This window comes from Tamandua tetradactyla, chromosome 12 (genome assembly GCF_023851605.1).
Source record: "Tamandua tetradactyla isolate mTamTet1 chromosome 12, mTamTet1.pri, whole genome shotgun sequence".
Taxonomy (NCBI): Eukaryota; Metazoa; Chordata; class Mammalia; order Pilosa; family Myrmecophagidae; genus Tamandua; species Tamandua tetradactyla.
Window position 1 is genome coordinate 24,522,269 of NC_135338.1, and position 15,784 is coordinate 24,538,052.

General features: G+C 33.3%; 1 protein-coding gene across 25 annotated transcripts in view; it reads left to right on the forward strand.

Annotated features, from left to right (window-relative positions):
- Positions 1-15,784, forward strand: part of GPHN (gephyrin) — a 750,954-nt gene that overhangs the window by 673,214 nt on the left and 61,956 nt on the right. For all 25 annotated transcript variants that reach the window (XM_077122754.1, XM_077122739.1, XM_077122741.1 and 22 more), the window contains one exon: positions 14,849-14,970. In XM_077122754.1, the coding sequence (XP_076978869.1) occupies positions 14,849-14,970 (122 nt within the window). The remainder of the gene's footprint in view (positions 1-14,848; positions 14,971-15,784) is intronic.

Consider the following 15,784-nt stretch of genomic DNA (forward strand, 5'->3'; position numbering starts at 1 on the left):
CCTCCTATTTACTATTAAGCACCCACTGCCTTTCCTTTTTCAGTATCCACTTTCTTTTAAAACTCCCAAATCTAAATATTGCCACATTATTATAGTAATTGCTTGAATACACTAATAATCTCCTAATCTCCAAATTACCCTGGTATTCATCTCCCTTAATCTGTCTGTCCCATTCATTTGTCATAACTGACATTCCTTACCCACCATTTTGAACTGTCTCTTCACTTGTGTTCTATGACTTTGTTCTCTCTTGATGCCTTCACTGCTACTACTTTTTTTCCCTTCTATTTTCCTTACCCTCTTCCATGCCCTAAATGGGTTATTCCCCAAAACTCTGTCCTCTGCTATATCCTCCTGCCTCTCAAAATTCTCCCTTAGAGTTTTTCCTCTCATGTCACATATTGTTGATAATTTCCCATATCTATATCCTCAACTTTGACCTCTTTTGCAAACTTAAGCCACCATTTTCAACTTCTTTTGGATCTTTCTAAAATGATGTTCCACCATTACTTAATCTTACTCCCTGTCTTTCCCTTCTACCACCCAAAGGATCTTTCCATCCTGACTTACCTGTTTTTATAATGGCATCACTATTCCCTGCAACAATCCTTACCAAGGTTACTTTTTCAATCTATTATTTTTAACATAAAAAAATTTATATTATAAAACTGTTTACTTATAGGAAAACTAGAAAATACAAAAAAGCATTCATTTTGTTACCTAGTATTTTCTGAGCCCCTACTATGTTCCAAGTACTATTTTAGTTGCTGGGAGTACAGTAGTAAACAAAAAAGACAATAACCCCTATCCTCATAAAGCTTACATTCTAGTATAATGTAAAAAGAAAAAGAAACCACTATTAACATTTTGATGAATAGTTATCCAGACTTATTTTTGTGCCCTTATAAATATTTATTTATTCATAAAAATGAGACATTGATGTAAATACTATTTTATGGTCTGCTTTTTTTTTTGTACTTAAATAACAGGTCACAAATATTTTTCAGTGTCATTAATTATATTGATAGTCCATCTTTGATGGCTATAAAATAATTTTACTGTATCTAATTAATTTAACCAATTTCCTATTGTTAGACTTTGGATTTGTTTACAGTTTTTCACCATTAAAACACACAATGCTGTGATTATTAACATTCCTACTTATTCATTTCCCAGACCATGCACCCAAAAAATGAAAACCAAAACATTCTTACTTAATTGTACATTTAATTATTTTCTTAAATTAATTGAAGTAGAATTGCTAGGATAAAAGGTGTTCCTTTTTATTTTATGACTTTTAATGTTATTTATGGTATAATTGACTCTAGAAATATATACCAATTAACCCTCCCTTAAATACCCCAAAGTACCTATTTCCCCACATCCTCACCAACACAGGTTATGATCTACTTTATAATCTCATCAGTCTTTCAAAACCCACTTCAGATGTTTCTTCCTATTTAGGGCCATCCATTAAACACTCTCCCCAAATTTGTTCTCTCCCTCTTTTGACTACTTACAGTAATCATTATTTGGAACAATCACATGGAATTATTGTATACTACTTATACTGTCATTATACATACATCTTTTTAAAGTACTTTTTTATTATCATCTAATATTTGGACTTTTTAGAAATAGAGAAAAGGGGAAAAGTCATATATAATCTCACCATGCTATACTTCTCTAAAGTACATAGGTAACCAGTGTTATTATGCTTCTCCATAATAACAATAATAAATATTCTATAATGTACTGCCTAGAAGTATATATGTAACTGACTACTGAGTTTGTAGATCAAGGAATCAAGGTACTGGTAGGGGTCAAGAAGCTAATATGAGTTGGGAAGCCATCAGTGACAGATATCTCCAGAAACCCTTCTCTTAAAACTTCTGGTCTATTCCCCTCTATTTTCTTTTGAAGGTAAATGAGAAGAGAATCTACTGCTTTATTTTTACATTTAGAAACTGTACCTTGAGCTTAATATTTTACATATATTGTAGATTATCTGTCCTCTGCATAGTACAGGCAATAGAAGGAATTTTTAAGAAAAGAAAAAACTTATCTTGGAATGCTTATAATCTAGTTAACAAATTATGTATGTATAATGAAATATCTAGAACAACCACTAAAAAAATCTATAAAAGGAATATACTCAAAAACAATAGACATAAATCAAAATAGAATTCTAAAAATACTGAGGTAATCCTCAAGAAGGTGAGAAAAAAGAAAACAAAAGAAAAATAGAGAGGGACCAAACAGAAAACAAAAACTAAAATGGCAGAACCCCACCCTTATCAGGAAGGCTCCATCCTTCCACAAAAGCTTTGAACAACAGCAAGAACTGGCAGAAACATCTTTCTCAAAGCTGCAGCAGTTAAAGGATTACATAACAGGACAAGCTCCAAGAAAAAGGCTATTTAAAAGTGGTAGCCTGGCTAGCCCCTCTTCTACATTATATTCTATATAATATATAGAATGAATATATATACATATGTATTTATTTTCACCAGCTCAGGGTGCAGCAAGTCCATTCTCCCTGTGTAGGTCCATGGGTCTAGTTTCTGAAGGAGCAGAGTAACCTTGTGTACATAGGATGAGCATGGATGTCTGGCCCAATCTGTCTGGTGATGACCTGAGGGCCTCACCATCCCAGAATTTGTCCTATGTGTAAAAGGCAGCTAATTGAGCTCTTCTACAGAATGCTATGTGAGAGCAATCAAGTGGCTGCCTGGACAAGGGATTGCTAGCAGTAGGTTATACAGTGCAGTGCCTGGGACCATAAGGAAACTGTTTCCTAAGGAAAAGGGGATATTTATGTCCCTCTAATTGTGAGAATTCCCAGGGCCGCATGCACATGCCCGAGTCAAGTTACATGCATAGAAAGGATAGGGTGGCCCATTTACTTTGGCCTTGAGCTATTCTCTAAACTCATTGTATGGATAAACCCTAAAGGAGAGCAGGTCAGTATGCAAAGACTGGGAAAGGTGGTTTCTTTTTCCCTTCATTTTTTTTAAGCTCCTGGAATTCAAGAAGAGCTCTGTCTTAACACGAGCTGGAATCAAGCTTAAGGAACACACACATTAGAGTCTAAATTCCAATTATAATACATTAAAATAATAAATGTCCAGGTTTCAACAAAAATATATAAAACATACAAAGAAACAGAAAGTGAAGACCCAGGCAGAGGAAAAAATTAAAGTAATAGAAACCATAAGCAAGGAAGACCAGACTTCGGACACACCAGACAAAGACTTTAACAAAGTGGTCCTAAATATGCCCAAAGAGCTAAAGGAAAACATGATAAAAGGACTAACAGAAATCAGGAAAATAATAGATGAACACAAAGAGAATATCAATAGAGAGATAGAAATTGTGTAAAGGAACCAAACAGAGCTGAAGGCCATGGTAACAGAAATTTTAAATTCCCTAGAAGAGTTCAACAGCAGATTGGAGGCTAACAGAAGAAAGTAAATTTAAAGATAAGACAATTGACATCATCCACTCTGAGGAGGAGAAAGAGGAAAGAATGAAGAAAAGTAAACAAAACTTGAGAAATCTGTGGAACACAATCAAGTATACTGTGCTGGTTTGAAAGGATGTATGGACCCTAGAAAAGCCATGTTTTAATCAAAATCCCATTTTGTAATGGCAGAATAATCCCTATTCAATGCTGTATGTTTGAATCTGTAATTAGATAATCTCCCTGGAGATGTAACCCAATCAAGAGTGGTTGTTAAACTGGATTAGGTGATAACATGTCTCTACCCATTTGGGTGGGTCTTGATTAGTTTCTGAAGTCCTATAAAAGAGGAAACATTTTGGAGAATGAGGGTGATTCAGAGAGAACAGAGAAGAATGACATAGCCTCAAGAAGTAGAGAGCCCACAAGCCAGCGACCTTTGGAGATGAAGAAGAAAAACGCCTCCTGGGGAGCTTCATGAAACAGGAAGCCAGGAGAGAAAGCTAGCAGATGATGCCTGTCTTGTCATGTGCCCTTCCAGCCAAGAGAGAAACTGTGATTGTGTTCACCATGTTCCTTCTCATTTGAGAGAGAAACCCTGAACTTCATCAGCCTTCTTGAACCAAGGTATCTTTCCCTGGATACCTTTGATTGGACATTTCTATAGACTTGCTTTAACTGGGACATTATCTTGGCCTTAGAACTGTGAACTAGCAACTTATTAAATTCCCCTTTTTAAAAGCCATTCCATTTCTGGTGTATTGCATTCAGGCAGCTAGCAAACTAGAACACATACCAATATACACATTGTGGAAGTTCCAGACGGAGAAGAAAGACAGAAAAGGGCAGAGAGAATATTCAAAGAAATCATTGCTAAAAACTTACTGAATTTAATGAAAGACATGAATATTCATATCCAAGGTGCTTAATGTGAAACATTATAAATCCACAGAAGCCATGCCACAACATAGTATAATCAAACTGTCAAATGTAGAAAGATAAAGAGAGGATTCTGAAAGCTGCAAAAGAGAAGCAACATGTCACATATAAGAGAGGCTTGATAAGGTTAAGTGATGATTTCTCATCAGAAACTATGAAGGCATGAAATAAAGGCAGGAGAAAGACTATTACAGTGCTGAAAGTAAAAAATTACCACCCAATATTTCTATATCCAGCAAAACTGTTTTTCAGATATGAGAGAGAAATTAAGACATTTCCAGATAAATAAAACCTGAGGGAGTTTATCACCACCAGACTGGCCCTACAAGAGATACTAAAGAAAGTTCTGCAGGTTGAAAGGAAAAGATACTAGAATCCACATGTAAAGATCAAGATCTCTGGTGAGAGTAACAACATGGGTTAATATAATTGCCAGTACCGTTGTATTTTTGGTTTGTAACTCCATTTTTACTTCCTACAGAATCTAAAAGGCAATACATAAATAAGTAATGATGAATCAGTATTTTGGACTTACAATGTACATATTTGTAATTTGTGATAGAAGCTACGTAAAGGTCAGAGGACAGAGGGGTGTAGGAACTTGGTTTGTATATACTCTTGAAGGTTAGTTGGTATCGAAGCAAACAAGATTGTTATAGATTTAGGATGTTAAAGCCTCATGAAATATTCAACTTCCTTATTTGGAGAATTTCTGATACTCTCACAAACAGTGGAAACAATCAAATCAATAGGCTAAGCCATCAATCTTAGGGTTTGTCCCCATGAAACTTATTCCTGCAAAGGGTAAGCTTACTTAAAATTAGGCCTAAGAGTCACACCCAGAGAACTTCTTTTGTTACTCAAATGTGGCCTATCTCTCTAAACCAACTCAGCAGGCAAACTCACTGCCCTCCCTCCAACATGGGACGTGACTCCCAGGAGTGTAAATCTCCCTGGCAGTGTGGGACAAAAGCCTGGGATACGTTGGGACCCAGCATTAAGAGATTGAGAAAGCCTTCTTGACCAAAAGGGAAGGAGAGAAATGAAACAAAATAAAGTTTCCATGAATGAGAGATTTCAAGGAGTCGAGAGGTTATTCTGGAGGTTATTCTTATGCATTATATAGATATCCTCTTTTTAGTTTATGGTGTATTGGAATGACTAGAGGAAAGTACCTGAATCTGTTGAGCTGTGTTCCAGTAGCCTAAATTCTTGAAGACAACTGTATAAAGATATAACGTTTACAGTGTGACTCTGATTGTGAAAACCTTCTGCCTGATGCTCCTTATATCCAAGGTATGGACAAATGAGTAAAAAATATGGATAATAAATAAGTAAATAGATAATGGAGGGGGACAAAGGGTAAAATAAGTTAGGTAGTTGGAGACACTAGTGGTCAATGAAAGGGAGGGGTAAGGTGTATAAGTTTTTTCTTTTTCCTTTTTTTGGAGTGATGCAAATGTTCTAAAAAATCATCATGGTAATGAATATATAACTACATGATGATATTGTGAACCATTGATTGTATACCACATATACAATGTATGTGTGTGCAGATTTCTCAATTAAAAAAAATTGAGCCTCATGATAACTACAAAGAAAACATTAAAGAATATACTAACTCTTAATGACAGAAAATATAGTACATGTTGCCAGGGTCAGGAGGTGGGGTGGGGGAAGGAGAGTTGGGGAGTTAATGCAAAATGGGTGTAAGGTTTCTCTTTGGGGAAATGGGAAAGTTTCGATTTTAGAAGGTGGTGAGGAAACCTCAGCATAGTGAATGTGATTAATGCCACTGAAAGAAATGCTTGGGAATGTTTGAGATAGGAATGTTTATTTTGAATATATATTCCCATAATTATTAAAAAAGAGCAACTAAAGAAACAAAAACAATGAAAGGCAATACATAATACAGATAGGTATAATGATATGGCAAATGTGGCAAAATGTTAAAATTGGTAGATCTGGGTATCTGGGGAATAGGGGTTTGCTGGTGTACTCCATAGAGGGTTTATATTATATTTGTAACTGTCCTGTAAGTTTGAAAGTGTTTCCAAATAAAAGGTTGAAAAATAAAATAAATAGTAAAATAAAAAAAAATAGAATAATATGGCAGCTATAAGCCCTAACATACTTACAATATGTTAATAATTACATTAAAAATGCATGATATACTTTATTTGTAACAGGGAAAAACAGGAAATGGCAATAAAAAACAATGAACTGTTGCTACATGCAGCAATTTAGATGAGTCTCAAGGATATTGGCGAAAAAAGCCAGTCTCAATAGGTCACATATTGTATGATTCCATTTATGTAACATTCTTGAAATGACAAAAATATAAAGTTGGAAAACACTAATGGTTGCCAGGAGGTTAGGAATGGGAAAGGGAGGGGAAGTGTGACTACAAAGGGGTAGCATGAGTGATATCTTTTTGGTTGTGTAATAGTTATATATCTTGGTTAAGTTGGTAGTTACATGAGTAAAATGATAAAGAGCTATAGTATGCATTATATCAATGTCAGTTTCTTGTTTTTAATATTGTACTATAGTTATGTGGTTTGTTACCATAGGAGGAAGCTAGGTAAAGGGTACATGAGACCTCTCTGTACTGTTATTGCAACTTCCTGTGATCTATAATCATATTAAAATAAAGTGTTTAAAAGAGGCATGCATATATTTAAAAACTAGAGAAAAAGCTAGCTGACAATAGTTTAATAGTATTGTAGTAGTAAATGTATACTAACTTCTAGAACACAGTTGTAACGGATAAAATTTTTAATGGCAGTCTTCCTAAAGGAGGTGAGTCCTTTGCCTTTGGTAGGGATTTAAATAAAATAGAAAATGAACATGGATTGGCAGAACGGGAGGCAGTACTGAGTAAAGGGAAAGAGAAAGGTATACATGGCTGTTGATGTTTGAGAAAGATAATCTCAGTAGATGTGTGCCACTAAGCTACAGAAGTGTTAAAACCTCATATAAGGCCCTCTAGGGAAACCTGTAGTAATAAATTTGCAGAGCAAAGGAGAGCACCACCTTGATAGAATCTTAACAGTATCTCAAAAGGAGGAAGTTACAGAAGGGTACATATAGGGTATTAGGTATGCTAGCATTAGTTATCAGTGATTTTAGGGCAGTTAGAAAGAGATATCTGGGTAGGACTTAATTAGAATATTTAATCTAGGCAAGTAGCTGGAATAATCGTGTTGGTTTTATCCTTGAAACTCATGATTCTGTGTAGAGTTACTATTTAAACTGATCTGTTCATGATCTTATCTTAGAACACATGGTTTTGAATGAGCTGGTGTTAAAGATATTTAAGCTAAGATACTTTGTATTGCATGTCATGGTCTGGCACAATTTATCTGTGTTGCAACTCATAGAACAGTTTTACAAATTGTGATTTCAGTTTCATTTCTCAGTTCTCCCACTTTTGGTCACTTTACAGCCTGAATTAAACCATTTGATACAGTCAGTCCAAATATGTACCATTATTTAGTGTGTCATCATTCTGTTCTATGTTTTCTGTGGTAGTCATTTTCATTCTTATAAACATCATGCCTTCATGTTCTTTTTCTTGGATGATAATTTGTTTAACCATATAGCATTACAGCAGATGGGCATCAGCATTTAAGTCTCTGGAGACTATACATTTGGCTACTGCCACACCGACAGCACAAACATTAAAACAAGTTTATTATAAAAGTTTGCAAGGTACTTCAAAGCCATGGTTCTAGACTTCCAAATCTGGATATTAAAATATGTCCCATAATAAATCTGAGTCTATCTGGATAATCCTAAATGGCTTTTTCCCTTAACTTGGATATAAATTATTCAACTTTAGTTCTAGAGTTTGTAGAACTAGTCCTGTGTTTGATGATTATCTGCTTCTGGCAATTCTCTGTAGCCACAATGTCACTATGTTACATGTAGCTATTTAAGTTTAAGCTAATTAAAATTAAATACAATTAAAAACTCAGTTCCTCAAAAAAAAAAAATCTCAGTTCCTCAGTTACACTGACCATATTTTACATACTCAATAGCCTGTGGCTAGTAACTACCATATTGTTCAGAGCATTTTTATCAGTGCAGAAAGTTCTATTATACAATGCCATCCTAGAGAATCACTGCTTAAGGTTTCCAGTCTTTTTTTAACTTTTGTCCTTAGAGAAGACAATGTCAGTTAATTGTTAGTAGTGCCTAATTAAGGTTCTTTCCAACAAGGTTCAAGTATAGTCTTTCTGTGATGATGTTTCTTAAATATATAATCTCTTAGTCTAAGATTATGGAGAAGATTATTAAATAGCTGCCACAAACGTGGTACACCAGTTGATGATAAGCCTGAACAACTCTGGTCAAAATTTATATTAACCAACATTTTCAGAATAGAGGATGTGGAATCCTTCATTGAGGTATAACACACAATTAATGTATAAGGATTTTGTCTGTGGTTATACTGAGAATAATATATTATAGACAATATTATGGACAATGAGGCCATTCACAAATCCCATAAAGTGTACTATGAATTTCACCAATTAACAAGAGCATTTAAACTTACAAACAAAAAATTTAGGTAGATACTTATCCTATCAGTTTTTATATTTAAACATGAATAAGCTTATTTTAATCTGAAAAGTACACTATCATGAAAACATGTTTATCCTGAGGTACCTAACTAAATTATCTGAATGGTTTAAGGTTAATTAAAATTTAAAGAATAGCAAATATCTTAGCATCCCTCCTTTTATAAGGAAAAAGGAGCAAAGTTTTGTGTTACCTAGTGTACAGGAAACTTAGATATAGCTATAAAAGACATTTTAATAGTTTTATTATCCTGAACTTGGGATAGGCAAAATCAAGAAGAATTGTCAAGATAGTAATGTAAGTAAAGGGAAGAAATATTTACCAGCAGAATTTGTTTAAACAGCATTAAAAAACGATGATTATTAGAAACTTTTGTTTAAAGTGATTTAAGGACAGGCCAGAAAGAGAGTGTACAGAATATCTGAGTTATAAAAAGGTACCTTTGTTATCTGAGCACAAATTAAGTTGCTCTTTTTTAACAAAAAGAAAACCCAAATTCACCATGTAACAATTTGCAATAAAGGATCTATGGGCCTTTTTTCTTAATGAATAAACTTATCACAAGTAACCAACTTTGTCAATAGTTTTAACATATATTATTCTTCCTTTAAATTCATTATTATTAAGTGAAGGAAAAATGAATGAACTATGGACTTTAATAAAAATTTTTAAATTCATTATTATTGTCTTGTAGTTATTATTCCCAAGTGCAAAATATCACTTCCCTTCCAAACCTTCTATACCTACTGTATAACTCCAAACTTATTTTTTATTATCTTCTTTTATATTCCGGTGCAAATGGATAATTTTTGCTTTAAGAAAAAATATATTATCTTTTTTCCTAATAGACAAAGCACACTCATTATCTTGCACATGCACCCTTCTACCTTCATACACCTTTTTAACCTGCTAATAATGGTTACTTTATATTGTATTTTGTAAGAGCACTGGTATTTTAAACATTATATTATCCACATATCCAGGATTATTTATTGATTGCTCCAATTGATATTAGTTTAAGGTCTTAGAGTTAAGTAACAATTTGGAAATTATGATTTCAGTTTATATAAAATCTAATGATTTAATTGAAGCTGATTAAGAATCCAACTCTTTTCATAGAGATATTCCCTAATATCATTCAATTTAGATGAACAGAAATTTTGCTATTGTCTAGGATAACCAGTAAAGGAAATTTATGAGATTCAAATTAGGATTTTTTTATTAAGAAAATAAACCCAAGATTTGCATGGTAGAAAATTGTTCTAATATAATTTTCTTCCATGATGATAAAGTCAAGAAGGACAGTTTTTAAACCAAAATTATTAAGTGAATTTGTCCAAGGAGTCATCTTAATAGAAATATTGTATAAAATTTTTCTAATACATTTATAAATGTTTCTATATAAAAACAAAATTCTTAAAGTCTTTAAATTGTGTTTGAAAGCTCAGAATGGTCCTCTTTCCTTCTTATATTGTAATCTCGTAACCAAGACAAGTAGTTAACTCTGTTAAAACTTTTTCCCAAAGTTGTAAATTAACAGGTGCAGAGTTTCTATTTGAGGTGATGAAAAAGGTGGAGTAATCGATGTTGGTGATAGAACTACAGTATTTTGAATGTAATTAATATCACTAAATTGTCCACTTGAAAGTACTAAAATGGGAAATTTTGAGCTGTATATGTTACTACAATAAACTTTTAAAAAATATTTATACTAGAGAAGCTACTTGGGTCATTAAAAATATAATTTAAAAAAAGTCATTTGGAACATGAATATGCTCCTTTAGATCTTATACAATTATTTTTCATCCTCTTTTTGTATTTAATTTTTATCTGAACTATCTGGGTATACCTAATAACCAGAATTGGTTTTTTGTTCAGTTAGTAAGTTAAATTCCCAGAAGAGGGAGGAAGAAAAGAAGGGACGTATAAAGAAGCTGGTCACAATAGTATGGAGTCACTGACCACTGTAAAAGTCTAGTCACCTTACCCTTTGCAAAAAAGGGAGAATCTTAGATACCGGAAAACCCATTTCAATATGTAAAAAAGATAAAGTGAGTCACTACAGCCAGTTCAAATAGTGTTTTAGGCCCATGACAATTCTATACCATAGCATTAAATCTCTGAGGAAATAGAAATGTAAGAGGTCTCATATAATAAACTGGGTGATTTCTCTTTTATATAAATAAGGATGAGAATCTCCCTATGAGGCCTTAACAAAGAACTTACAAATTCTTTTTAATTCAAATTTCCTTTTGGAGCTTTGAATAAAAATAATAATGCTACACATTAAATATTCAGGAATGAATTTCGTTTTGTTCTAAAATTGCCTTTCAAACCCATGATTTTGGTCATGTCAGAAGTACTCCAAAATGGTCACCGCAATTCCAAGTGGTCCTTGAGGCAGTTATGCATTTTAGAAAGATAAATGCAAGAAAAAGAAAACAGAAGCCAGAGTTATGCTAGGAGGTAGCACAAGTTTATTAGTAAATGAATTCATAGATTCATTAGCTAAATGTTAGTCAAAAGGGAAATTATCATGTATATACTATATCTGAATCCTCAACACCAAAATTTGGCCCCGAAGTGCTGATCCTAAAATTTAACAGGCTAGAATGGGTAGAGAGACGATCTTTCCCAAAACAAATTTCACAAACATCTATAAAATAAGAAAAGTTCTTATAGGATAGCTGCTTGCAGATGGTTATTATAAAATCAATGCTTTAGAAAACTTTCAAAAGAAGAGCAAAAATTAGTACAAATCTGATCAAATAAACTGAAAGTCCTGGGAACCTTATTTCTAGAACAAACAATGGGAGTTCAAACACAAAAAGGATTCAAAGCCAAAACATAAGTATTGGACTTATCATCATAGACAAAGAATCCCTCCCAGCAAAGAGGGTCGACACCTCAAGGAAGTACAGTGTAACCAAGATGAGAATACTGGTAGCAAGAAGTCTTGTCTAAGTCTTGGTGAAACATGACTATCAAAGTCCTAATACAAAGATCATTAGGAAAGGCTGTTAAACATTTAAGGCTAAATATATTTAAGTTTCTGAGCAAGGGAAAACACCACCTTCACAGAGTCTCAGAAGTATCTCAGAAGGAGGAAGTTACAGAAGGGCACTGACAGGGTTTCAAAGAAAGCACGGTCTGGGCAGAGATTGGTCAGAATTTATACAACAAATTTGTATAATTTGTAAAAACAGATTGCCAGAACAGTCAATCTTACCTTTAGAACAAATGAATCCATGTGGAGTTATTATTAAACTGTCCTTGGTCATATCTTGGAGCATATAAGTCTGACTAGCTTGTGTTAAAACAATTTGACTTAAGATACTTTGTGTAGCATGTCATGATTTGGTACAATTTAATTGTTATGCAAGTATTATAGTTTTGCAAGTTAATGCTTCTTTTTATTTCTCAGAAAGAAAGAGTTTGAAGTCATCTGAAATTCATAAATTCAGACATAATATAATGAATGCCTGGAATTTGGAGGATGGTGGGGGGTACCCCCTCCATGTGAATAACATAAGGTCAGAGAGGAGAAGGATTACGAAGTTTGTAATTCCAACCTTTGGGAAGAGAATGGACTACAAAGAAAAAAATAGAATCAAAAGTTAAATGTTTGAAAGCTGGGAGGATAGTGATGCTATCACTATTCAATAACAAACAGGAAATTGAAATTTAATATGTAGTAGATGGGAAAGTAACAAGGTATGGAGAAAATGGGTTGCATTTTGTTTTTGTATTTTTTTCTTTTGTAAGAACTGTAAGAAGTTTCAAGATTCAATTTAAATGTTCCAATTAAATAAGATTCAGATCTAAAGGGAAAAATTGTGACTCTATTCTATATTTAGCCTTATTCTGTATATTTTCATTGAAAATAGTTAAATGTACTGTAAATCCCACACTCTTATTTAACTAGCTATTATTACATTATGTCAGTTTTACAGAAAAATAACTAGTTCTCCAATGATACCTAATTGTTCTGTTACTTCTGAAACTGTGTGCAGTAGAATAAGAGAGAGGCGCATTAACAGCAAAGAAAACACCCTAGTATCAAGAGAATCTTATTTAGTTGGTGGTCAGTACCCTGTTGTGAAAAACAGTGATATTAAGCTGAAGGGATACAGACTGTGCAACAGGACTAGATACAAAAACTCAAAAATGGACAGCACAAAAAACAGTGATATTACCAGTTTTCTTTCTGAAGCAACTTTATGATTAATGGAATTAAAGAGTTACAGTCTTAACCTTTATAAAATTATAATGACTTAAAAAGCCATGTGTTAATTAAAATTTTAAAAAAATTCATCTGTATTAGCACTGTAACAGCAATTTTCCAAGCACTGCCAGTGACTAAGAATGGAAGTGGATTGATGTTTCACATGGTATCTGATTAAGTTAAATTAGTGTAGTATTTGAAGGGAAGACTCCAGATGACACTAAATAAAATGGTCAAAGTTTATCTCCAGCCTATTGTAAGAGAACAGTTGGTTGCAAAGCTCCTACTTTTCCAAAATAAAGCCAAAGGTCTGGCCGCATGTTATCACTAAAGAGTTAGAAGGAAGATTGAAGGGATTTAACATTATTGGTTGGAAAGCTGAGATATTAAGGCCTGAATGTTGGTCATATTAACAGTGTAAGCATCTGAAATGCCTTTGACCTCCAGTGATAATGTTCCAGATTTTCTTGATTCAAAACTGTACTTTTTTCACTTATTTTTCTGAAATCAAAGTACAACTTAAGAAAAATATATAAATAAAAGTATGTTTTAAGTATGTGTCCATGTGTGTTGGTGTTAAAGACCCTTACTCCTAAATATTTTATAATCTAATAGTCTAGGGTTACATTATAAACTAATTCCATCTGCACTAGCATCTAGGAATAACAATATGAAAACTATGTGGGTGAAATTAGATGCTCTTTCAAAATTATGTATCATAAAGAAAAGAAAGAGAATCACACTTATTGTATATTTATTTCTCTGCACTGAGTGCCTATTATCTCAATAATCCTAACAAGTACTCTGCAAGGTAGTTATTATTATTTAATTTTTTTAAATGACAAAACTAAAGAGTGTGGCTGAATTAAATTTCAGCAATGCCTAAATCCCATGCTGTTCCTACCACACCACACTGCCTCAGTGAAACATCCTAACTTAGAATATGTTTCTTATCATTTTCTTCATAGATATAATTATTTTGAAAAATAATAGATATTTTAATATCTATGAAGAAAATTATAAGATTTTAAATTATGATTCAATTTAGAGTCCCATTGCAGATATGTATAGCTAAGTGTTAGTTTTTTAGGTTTTCTAGTCACAGGCAAAGTGTGAAAAGACTAAAGACTTCCCTCTTCTTTAGTTTAACCTAATTGGTATTGTTGCTCCCACTTCACGAAAGAGATCAAAAAGCTTGAAAGAAAAGATAATCAGTTATTCTTTTCAGACTTGAGAATATGTCAAGCACAGTCTCTACCTCAGATGTTCTCAATGAAAGACAAATTGGAAGAGAATACTGGAAGTAAAGAAGAGAATCATTGTATTTAGTTTGTCCCAGTAACCAATTATTGACAAGGCCAGTATTTCCAGAGCATTATTATCAAATTGTAGCCAAAGCTAAGATGTTATTTGGCCTCTGTTCAAACACCATTTAAATTTTTGCATAGCTTTTGAATTCTGTTCCTCCTGTGCTTTTAACATCATTCAAAACACTTTGAGTACATGCCTTTTACATGCCAAATACTGTTGTAGGAATTAGATAATGCTAAACTGTAAACTAGATTTTTTTTTTCAGTAGTAATAGACAACATTCTCCTCAGAGAATAATTTATGGTGGTTTTTTGGCTTTGTAGCTGCTAAATCCTGAAGATGACCTCTTACCAGGAAAGATTCGAGACAGCAATCGTTCAACCCTCCTAGCAACAATTCAGGAACACGGTTACCCCACAATCAACTTGGGAATTGTGGGAGACAAGTAAGTATTGGATTTTTTATTTTGAAACATTATTGTACAAATATGAATTTTTAAGGTACTAATTAGGTGAGATTGTGCTAAAGAGACAGAAATATAACATAGTTTTCATATATCTCCAGTGTTAAGCCAAAAAATTATAGAAGTATTTATGGCCTTAAGGAATGGATATTTTCCTAGAATGCCTATTGGAAAAGTAGAAATATTTTGCTTTTCTACGTATGTGTTAAGTCACAGAGATCTTTTTGATAGTGTTGGTTTTATCTAGTGGAACTAATGGTGATAGTATTGTTCCTATGCAGACCTTTACTTGTTTCAAGAAAGATAGGAAAAACAAGGTCAGAATAGTAAGAGAAAATGTCAAAATTAGCACTACATGATGCTTTGAAGTTTAAATACAATTGTTTTCTAGGACTTTTATTTTATTTTTGTATCCTTATGTAATCCAAGTTTCTCCAGACTTTACCCACTTGTAAGTATTATAAAGAAAGACACATGGAAGCATCTTGCTTAATAAGAGCATCTTGCCCCCATATGCTAAATTATATCATCCCTCTGCTAAATTCTCCACATATTTCTGTGAATCACCAGTGGTGTCTTACATGTGCTCAGAAGAAAGTCTCCTCATCCTGGGAATCCTGTTACCATGTAACACTGCTGCTCTGCCATCTTTCCCCAAGCACTATTTCTAGTTCACTAGAGGTGCGCCTCCTCTTAGTAAACTCAAACATCAGCCTGGTGGAGACAAATCTAAGTGATGGATACCATAATGTATCTGTCACCCTCAATGACTTCTTTCTTTCTGACGGCTATCTTG